Genomic DNA, 10,738 nt, shown 5'->3' on the forward strand with positions numbered 1-10,738 from the left:
CGACATCAATTGATTTAATAAACATCAAGCCCATTTTTGTATTCAGGTGTGTGCTCTGCCAGACAAACATTGATTTATTATTTGTCCAGCATACCTTGTTTGTGTGGTACCAGTAATTGGGATGCTTTTTGGAAAATCTTCCAGAATTGCCATTTCATGGTAATGTTGCTGGATGGCACAGCCATCTTCAAAAAATAAGCCTCCAGCAACATCTGCCAAAACAAGATATTGGGCGGAATTTTACCAGAAATTGGCTGTCATTTTTGCCCAGTTTCCCTATGAGCCAAAGCAAATTAACTTGTGCCACTTTCCCTCGCTTGCCTCGTTAACTATGCAACATATCCCTCTGGTGCCAATCTGTCATATTCTCCCCCCTTGCCACAGTTAGAAATACAGGTGGATCTGCTGGGACATCTGGCACAAGCACCATCATTGACACTCAGTCATGTGTCCCGGTCAAGCACTGGCAGCCCACAACTGCCCTCCACAGTTCATATTATTTGCCCTGAACTTATCAGACAGAGGTTAATTGATAGTTGAAAAATGTCGTGCTGGAAAAACATAGCAGGCCAGGCAGCATCCGAGGAGCAGGAGAATCGACGTTTCGGGCATAAGCCCTTCTTCATTCCTGAAGAAGTGCTTATGCCCGAAACATTGATTCTCCTGCTCCTCGGAATGCTGCCTGGCCTGCTGTATTTTTCTAGCACGACATTTTTCAACTCTGATACTCCAGCATCTGCAGTCCTCACTTTCTCTTAGAGGTTAATTGATACTCCACTTTGCTGACAGGGACCTTGTGATCCTGCTTGTTGGAGGAGCAGGGTGGGTTTTTACAAAAAAAAAAATCATTTGTGGGATGTGGGCATCACTGGCTGGCCAGCATTTATTGCCTGTCCCTAGTTGCCCTTGAGAAGATGGTGTGAGCTGTCTTCTTGAACTGGTGCAGTTCACCTGCTGTGGGTTGACCCACCATGCTGTTAGGGAGGGAATTCCAGGATTTTGACCCAGCATGCACTTCCTACCAATGGAGCATGCCCCAAGATGTTAGTGACCGCTGGAAATCTGTATGAATAAGTAGCATGCTTAGGGTTGCCAGGTTACTGCTCTGACTTTCACGTAGAATCATAGAGATGTACAGCATGGAAACAGACCCTTCAGTCCAACTTGTCCATGCCGACCGGATATCCTAACCTAATCTGGTCCCATTTGCCAGCATTTGGCCCATATCTCTCTAAACCCTTTCTATTCATATACCCATCTAGATGCCTTTTAAATGCTGTAATTGTACCAGCCTCCATCATTTCCTCTGTGTTCGTAAATCTGTCTAACTCAGCCTTGAACCTAACTCTACAGTCAGTGTCTCAGTCTTCACTGCTGTCCAGTGAAGAGAATTCCAAAATTTCCCTTCATCTCTTTTTGAAGTGGACCACCTTTTATTTTGAAACTATCCCCATTTCTAGATTTCCTTGAAGGTGACAAATCCTTTCAGAATCCTTTCAGCACCTAAAGCCCCCCAGATTATTACAGATTTTAATAAGATCACCTCTCATTCTTCTAACATTGGGAATAGTCTCCGTCTAGGTTCTATGCTGAGGGTGGAAGAATGAGAAGCTGCATATCAATGAGGTCAGGTGCTTTCATAATGAGATGTTAATATATGCCAATCCATGTAAATCAGCCTTTCATCGCTCACTAATGAGAATCTCATCTCACCGTTCAACTCAAGGTTGAAAAATGGGACTTTTTACTCTGAAAGGCAGGATGCCTCTCACTGCAGATCTCACGTGATTCCCCCACTTTTCTCACCAATGCCCACTTCATTTTGGGGCTGGAAGATTCTGCCTGTTAATTCTTTGGATATGACAATATACGCACAGCCAGGAGGACATGTCACCAGTCTCTGGTTTCTCCTTTCCTCTAATAACATCAGCTTAAGGATTCCAGGCAGCAACCCAGAAGCCAATAATCCTCAGGGCAATAAGGCACAATAGTTTCACATAACGTTTGGATGAGAGATTCAGAACCCCCTATTCCAGGACAAACAGGAAAATGTAATGGGTCCCAAAGCCAACAGGAATATCGTAAAACTGAGTTCTGCTGCATCTTCCAACTGTCCCACCTCACATCCTGAGAAGAAAATGACTTCCCTCATTTTTTAATCACTCATTTGTGAATTGTCTATTAGGATTTTCAAAGGAGACACTTTTTTTGTCACATTGAACTAAACTTTCCCTTTCAAATGCCTTCTATTTTTGTTCTTTCACCATATCTTTACTTTAAGAAGTATAATTTCAAATAAATAATTAATTTAAAATGTATTGTTTGAAGTTAAAATAAATTAATTGTTATTAATTGAAAACTGTCTCAGCCTTTATTGTGATACTTGAAATATTTCAGACAAGGTCTTTGAATCACCAGTTCATCTACAGATATACTGCTGAATGTTTTTCTCTTCAAATTATTTCATTATGCACAGCAGTTTAAAATGTAATGTATAAGATGTCCAAAGATTCAAGTATTTTATGAAAAAATAATGTAAGTTGAGGATTGTTTCAGTCCTCACTTCCTTTTTAAGCTTTTCCATATCAAGCAACAAATGGGACCTGCTCCAAAAGCTCTTCCACTGCTGCTCCAAAGCAGGTAGCAGTAAGGTTGAAGATTCAGCACATTTTTCCTGATATCTTGTGAGGAAATAACTAGATGATGCTTGCTAGATTAGAAACACAACATTGGGAGTCACAAGTATATATGCATATCCCACCACTCTAAGATTTCATATTAATGGATCATCACATCGTAAAGATCACTTGCAGTATTTTAAAATCAGATCTTTTATCTAAGAAATAATCAAATCATTGTATTTTAATCATTTTTATTTCCTTATAGAAATAAATTATAATTGTTCCATTCACATTTTAATTATTTAAGTTCACAGAATTTCTGCTCTTGTTCTAAAAAGGCTGCATTTCACGACCTATGCACATTGTTAGTAAGACTTCATTTAACATTTTGAACAAAAATGAAAAGAAGTTTCTATCATCTTCATTGATACTCATGACAGGCTAAGAAAAAATGAAAATCCATTCTAATGTTTTGCAAAATGCAGGCCTATTTAAATAAGAGGAATATTGTCTCTTTAAAATGATGCTTTTCTTCATTTGTTACAGTTTAGGTGAACACTTATTTTACTGCATCTCTATTTTCACTACAACAAATTTGCAACAAAATAAAACAAGATTAAACACAGCATTACCTGACTTTACAGCACTTTTACAAACAATTCCTCCACTATATCATAAATAACTTTTACATTCACCTTGAACTGAAACTGCAATCACATTACTCCATTTAAACAATACTGTAAACAAACAATTTATATACCTGGGTCTTCACATCTAAATATCTGGGACTAATAAACAGAAACAAAAATGGCATCACTAAAATATAAGCCATTTTGGCTTTACTATACTTTTATATTTCTTAGTTGAAGGGGTCTGTGGTCATCTTGTGTATGCGAACTATTAGTCCATCCTTCAGATTTAGGCCAACAAGCTTCTGCTTGGTGGACCAAGTGGATTTGATTTCCGCTTGTACTTTTATTTACATTATAACTGTCATAAGACTATAGGTTTTCTGCAACAAAATAATCTATTAATATATTTCTATAAGTCTCTTTTAAAATAAAATAATGCGTCTCTATTTCTACATGTCCACTAGAAAGAAGCTATATTAAAAATTTGTGCCTGCACTTTTTTAAATTCACTAAGGATATATTTTCATATTTTAATTTTCTTTTGGTATGTATACATTCAAAATCATAAAATGGAAATTACTTGTTTGATAGCTGTGTTTCTCCAGGAAATCAGACAAAAACAGTGCTCTAAAGATGTTACATAATGATACAAGATTCTAAAATTGTGAATTGAAGTATCTGAAGAAATGAGTTTTAACAGCAGAATAGAGTTTTTTTTTGTTATTGCCAGGTGCCCTCAACAGCCTGCAACCAGCACAGTTTCAATATGGTCTTAATTGTTATGATGACACTTCAGATTTAAAATGTCTTGGAGGACTTGGGTTTTGAAAGATTGTGGAAAAACAGCTTTATTTTGAATTTTATGGAAATGCGTGACGTGGTTTATTTCAAAGAGGTAACTGAAAGCTCATTGGACATTGGAAATCACATGAGTAGTGATAACTTGTACTGCTGTAGACTCCTGCTAAGGTTGTTTGAACAGTGACTGGATGGAGGATGCTTTGATATATGGAATTAGTTGGGAAACAAAAGCCTATGGGGAAAGGCTGCCCCTTAGTCATTCCTATTTTGAAAAATACCCTGTTTTGATTTCAAAGTAAAATCGATTGGTTCTTCTGGAAGTATGATTGCAAGAACTTCTCAATATTGTATTTCCTGAGCAAATTGCATCTGCTACGACTTCAGAGACAATGATGCATGATTAGTGATTTGACCACATATATCAGAACATTCTATGCCTTGGCAATTATGCCTTCAAGAATGGCCCTAATGACCAGAAAGTGTTATTCTTTATTTCAGTGAACCTTTGCAGAGAAAAAGCAAATTTTCTCTTTTCCTGAAGAACACTGGTTGATAGATATTTTTATTTAAAACCTGATATAGATAAGATTTTTAATTTGCTATATCAATATCATAATATATTATGTTGTGACCTGTGGCATAGTGGGAATAGACCGTCAGTGCACTCCACCAGTCTCTGTTGTAACATAATATATAATCCTTTGAGAATTGTAGTGGTGTTTTAGTCCATGACTTGGGTTTCTCTACCTCTATGATACGTTATGAACTAGAGATAAGTCTGTTATGTTCTTCCTGAAAACACCATCTTTTTTCCACCCAGACATTACCTTTCTCCTTCAGCTGAAAACTTTTTGACTTTAGTGTCAAGAGGTATGTGGTGATCTTCAAGTATATTGATAATCTCTGCTGATTGTAGATGGTCTTACCTAGCATTAGACATAGACTTGCTCACCACTTGCCCTCAACAGCTTATTCTTTTTGATGAACTAGTGTTACTTTCATGGCACTTACATATATATCAGTTTTGATACTAGATTTAAATTTGCATTTTTAATCCTTTCTCATCGAATGAATTTCTGACATTTCTTCCCTAACACAAAAGAATAAATGAAAATAATTATGTATTGCTATGCTATTGCACTTTAAGCTTCCCATCTTGTTAAAAGTACTGATTTAAGAAACAGTTAATTAACTTACCTTATGATTATTTAGAAGTGAAATTATCTGACAATATATAAGCAATTTAAAACATGACTACAGAATGTCCTTTGAAGAATGTGGCAGCAGATGCTTCCGGTGGGAACAATTTAAAAATGAACTTGCAAGTTAGGAAACGTTTTATGTACTCAGAACTGAACTTCACAGGGTATGATTTTGCAGGTTTTGTTTAATATTTGTATTTTTCTAATTAGTTCTGAAGCTTCATATAATCACAGCATTCTAAGCTAATTCTTTCATCCTGCACACTTCAGCATAATAACAAATATTAACTAAATTTTGTTTATCATATCAATGCCATACAATTGTTCATCATTCATTTTAGTACCCCTCAAAGTTCACAACAGGGATATTACTGCCAGCAGGCTGATGAGGGTTTCAGATGACAGAAACCTCTCAATGTCTATTGGTAAGGGATTCTTAGAAAACATTTTCAGAATTATCTTTTCACTAGCCATGTAGTATATTAGTAGCGATTTTAATTTGTACAGTATATTGCACTGCAAGTTGCTTTATTAATTAGAAAGATAACATTTAGTGACCAAGGTACATGTAAACAATGTTGATAGACAATAGATCTTTCATGCAGGGACATGAAACATACCTTGAAGTGTAGAAATAACATGAAACAGCACTGGTGATCACACCATAATTGTAATGCAGTACATATAACAAATCTAATTATTCTTACCATCTATACATCAATTGTTTCAAATTATATGCTGGTTAGAGATTAAGATCTTTCAAAAGGTCGATTTTTGTCAGGCATTGTATCACAAAACTGAAAATTTTTAAAAATGCATAAAATTACATTTCTTTCAAGAGTTCAAACTTTTGCTCGGGTCAATCTAATCACTTGCAAAAACAAAATCAAAATTAAAATTATACTTCAACTTCTTTTTGAAAGGTCTTAATGGAGTTCTTAAAAGGACAATTTGTTGCCTTCAATTTGTTTTATTCTTCAACGATGTTCCAGGACGCAGTGTTGGTGTTTGTTTGAAAACCTCTCTACTTTGGCTCTTCCCTGAGTCAATTCCAGCTTCATCCTTTTCTGTCAATGTTGGGATTAAAACCTAAGAATAAACAAAAGATGTGAATTTATATCATGCCTTCAGAAAATAATGGCTCAGATCACTATTTTAGGAGGAAGATGTGAGGTGGATGGAGAGGAATTTGCATGTAGGGAAGTTGTAGTGATTGTAATGAGGTTAGCCAGGTGGACCTCAGAAAATGAGTTCCCTGATTGGGGATGTTAACCCGGTCCAATCAGACAGCCCTGGCTGACAGATATAAACAGGAATGTTGTCTGCACTTTTGTATGTAACGGTATTGTCTAATGTATAAATGTCATTGTCACTGTCTTGTCATATGTGGAACTGGGATTTGAGGTTTGTCCTCCTCTCCCTGTAAAACTGGTTTGTAATTTGTTTAATAATCCAATCAGACCAGCCAAGAAAAAAGATATAAACAGGAATGTCCTGCACACACACACACCATGGGTGCTGGGGATAAAATAAGCACTACCGCACTTAGGTGGTAGTGTGGGGGTTAATAAAAATAAAAAAAAAATGGAGTGTCACTGCCCTTTGATGTGAAGGGCAGTGTTTGTCACTAAAAAAAAAGAACAGGAGTGTTACACAGCATTGCCCTTTGATGTGAAGGGCAGTGTTTATCACTGGCCACCCAGGTGTTTTCCTTTCTTCCTGGTGGTGGAATAAAAAAAAATAAACAGGAATGCCCTGCACACACACACACCATGGGTGCTGGGGATAAAATAAGCACTACCGCACTTAGGTGGTAGTGTGGGGGTTAATAAAAAAAATAAATAAATAAAAAAGAAAAAAAAGAAAAAAAAACAGGAATGTCACATAGCATTGCCTTTTGTGTACGGCACTGCTTGTCACTGGCCACTCGGGTGTTTTCCTATCTTCCTGGTGGTGGAAATTGAATAAAGATTCGTGCACTTTATGTCTCTCACTGTGTCTCACACCTGCACACACACACCATGGGTGCTGGGGAAAAGTTAAAAAAAAGAAAAAAAAATATAAACAGGAGTGTAAAAAAAAATAAACAGGAGTGTCACACAACATTGCCTTTTGTGTAGGGCACTGCTTGTCACTGGCCACTCGGGTGCTTCCTTTCTTCCTGGTGGTGGAAATTGAATAAAGATTTGTACACCTGCACACACACAACATGGGTGCTGGGGAAAAAATAAGCACTACCGCAGTTAGGCGGTAGTGTGGGGGTAAGGAAAAAAAAAGGGGAAAAAATAAACAGGAGTGTCAGAGATTTTGTTCAGCTGAAGAGCTGGCTCTGAGGGAGCTGGATCTCCACATGTAAATAAAGGGTGACTTGGTGGCAGGATACCGGCATCTGGAGTTATTTCAGTGGCGATGAGAATAAAGCATGTTACAGAAGAAATTCTGATGGAGGTGGACACCCTCGGCAGGCCCCTGAACTTGGGGGACACCACTTGAGTGAAGGCAGTTCCACGGCCTCATTCAGGACATATCTTGAACATCGGGACTCTAGATCAGCCCACAGCAAAATCCCAAAACAAAGCCGAGCCTTGGCCAAATGGTTAACATTTTCTTCAGCATCCTGACTGGCAAACCATTGTGCTTGCTGCCAGTTTACGTACTCAAGACAGCAAAAGTGTCCCACTTGACCTAAACTGAGTAAGAGATCTCATAGGGTGATATCCAGGAGGTACACACCCTGGAAAGCCCACCTACATTTGGTTTGGAACAGTGGCTCTGATTTGGATGTTGCTAAGTAATTTCAATCAAAATAAATGTCTAGTTAAACGGTCACCCAGTTCTAATGGAGAAAGTGAGGACTGCAGATGCTGAAGATCAGAGTCGAGAGTGTGATGCTGGAAAAGCACATGCCTGAAACGTCGATTCTCCTGCTCCCTGGATGCTGCCTGACCTGCTGTGCTTTTCCAGCACCACATTTTCGACTCTGATCTCCAGCATTTGTAGTCCTCACTTTCTCCTAGTTGATTTCAACCTGACTGCGAAGCCTCTTCCAAGGATGCCTACCTTGAAGAAGTTCTCCTCCTCTCTCTACAAGGATCTCAGTGAGTCTCTTTCACTGCACTCTCCAGGTCATCTCCTCTGCCCTGAAACTCTTCAGCCATGGTTCCAGATTAGATTAGGTTAGATTCCCTGTAAGTCCACACCGACCCTCCAAAGAGTAACCCACCCAGACCCACTTCCCCTCTGATTAATGCACCTAACACTATGGGCAATTTAGCATGGTCAATTCACCTGCTCTGCACATTTTTGTGATGTGGGAGGAAACCAGAGCACCCGGAGGAAACCCATGCAGACATGGGGAGAATGTGCAAACTCCACACAGTTGACTGAGGCTGGAATCGAACCTGGGACCCAATGCTGTGAGGCAGCAGTGCTAACCACTGAGCCACCGTGCCGCCCTAGTGGAGGTTGATACCGACACAGCTTTATCAGTTATCGCAGAACCAGTCTTTCACAAAATTTGCTCTGGATTCCAACCCTTAAGTTTGCATAAGGCCTCGTCTAAACTGAGAAGCTACATGGGGCAACCTTGACTGATTAAGGGTATAACTTTGGTTCCGGTCTCTTAGGAGAAGCAGCTCATTCAGCTCCCACTGATTGTACTAAAAGGCTACCTGATACTGGCTTAACTCCACCAGGGTCATCCGGGGTCTCCAAAATAAAGATAGGTCTGGTGGCCGGGTTTGGATGTAGACATAGCTGCATTGGTGGGGCAGTGCCCAGAGTGCTAACAAGGACAAAAATTACAGCCAGCTGCACCCCCACATTCATGGGAATGGCTGGGTAAACTCTGGACTTGTCACATGTCAACTATGTAGGTCCTTTCATGGATTCAATGTTCTTAACTCAAAGTGGCTGGATGTGCAGAGTTCATTCATCAAACACGGGGATGATAAGAAAACTGCATGCATCTTTTACAATACATGGACTCCTGGAAGTGTTGGTCACAGATAATGGGCCATTGTTTACAGCAGGAAATTTGAGTATTTCCTAAAGTTAAATGGTGTTCGACATATACCAAAGCTCCACATCATCCATCATCCAGCGGTCTGGCAGAAAGACCAGTCCAAACTTTGAAGGCAGGCTAAATACTAAAGTTTCAATAACTGCAGTATCTGTCCTGGTTCTATTTGAAAATAGGACCAGCCCTTATACTACTACAGGGATAGCTTCAGCAGAGTTGCTAATGGGGAGAAGACTCCATGCCAGGTTAAATTGGATCTTCCCAGACCTGAGGGAGGGAGGGAAAGGGAATGAAATGGCATTCGGAACACCAATGCCGGAAACAAGACTCCACTAAGTGAGAGAGACAGTTACTTCAGGGGACAAGTTTGGTATAGGAACCACGGGAATGGCCCTGCACAGGTAAGAGGTATGGAAGATGCAATGTCAGGTCCAGTGACGAATAAAGTTCGAATAGGTGCAACAGTCCTAAACAAGCATGTGGATGATATGAAAGCTGCAAACACTCAAATGCTGTCAGAACAAGACATGCCCGGCTCCTTGACGGTGTTTCCAACTGTTCTGGAACCTGTGGGTTTTCCCTCTCTGTGAACATAGAAACATAGAAGATAGGAGCTGGAAGAGGCCATTCGGCCCTTCAAGCCTGCTCCACCATTCATCATGATCATGGCTGATCATCTAACTCAATAGCCTAATCCTGATTTCTTCCCATAACCTTTGATCCCATTCACCCCAAGTGCTAAATCTAGCTGTCTCTTGAATACATTCAGTATTTTGGCATCAAATACTTCCTGTTGGTGATGAATTCCACAGGCTCACCACTCTTTGGGTGAAAAAATGTCTCCTCATCTCCGTCGTAAATGGTCCATCCTAAATCCTCAGACTGTGACCCCTGATTCTGGATGCACTCACCATTCAGGAACATCCTCCCTGCTTCTACCCTGTCTAGACCTGTTAAAATTTTATAAGTCTCTATGAGATCCCCCCTCTACCTCAGAATCTGAATTGGACACGGCAGATGTCACAATCTTAATGCCTTTACCACTTGAAGAGGAGAATGAATTTCTTCTGAGATTCCGGGCACAAGAGGCAAGCTACTGCGTGTTACATACGCCAGTCTCAGAGGCAGAGTTGGAGGAACCTGACCCAGTGCTAAAACACCCCAACAGCAGCTACAAAAAAAAACTGGCCAATGTCCTCAGACTTGGGGGGGTGGGGGGTATATAGCAATTGTAACAAGATCAACCAGGCGGGTCACAGATCAGTTGTCTGACAGGGGCCGTTAATCTAGTCCAATCAGGGAGCTCTGGCTGACAGATATAAACAGGAGTGTGGGCGGCACGGTGGCACAGTGGTTAGCACTGCTGCCTCACAGCGCCTGAGACCCGGGTTCAATTCCCGCCTCAGGCGACTGACTGTGTGGAGTTTGCACATTCTCCCCGTGTCTGCGTGGGTTTCCTCC

The 10,738-nt window shown here is 40.0% G+C and overlaps 1 protein-coding gene across 3 annotated transcripts in view; it reads right to left on the reverse strand.

Moving 5' to 3' along the window:
* Positions 1 to 2,855: 2,855 nt before the first annotated feature.
* Positions 2,856 to 10,738, reverse strand: part of LOC122543353 (electroneutral sodium bicarbonate exchanger 1-like) — a 264,715-nt gene continuing 256,832 nt past the window's right edge. For all 3 annotated transcript variants that reach the window (XM_043681942.1, XM_043681941.1, XM_043681940.1), the window contains one exon: positions 2,856 to 6,345. Coding sequence is in view for 1 of the 3 variants with exons in the window: in XM_043681940.1 (XP_043537875.1) it covers positions 6,339 to 6,345 (7 nt within the window). In the remaining 2 variants the exon portion in view is untranslated. The remainder of the gene's footprint in view (positions 6,346 to 10,738) is intronic.

Source organism: Chiloscyllium plagiosum, chromosome 43 (assembly GCF_004010195.1).
Source record: "Chiloscyllium plagiosum isolate BGI_BamShark_2017 chromosome 43, ASM401019v2, whole genome shotgun sequence".
Taxonomy (NCBI): domain Eukaryota; kingdom Metazoa; phylum Chordata; class Chondrichthyes; order Orectolobiformes; family Hemiscylliidae; genus Chiloscyllium; species Chiloscyllium plagiosum.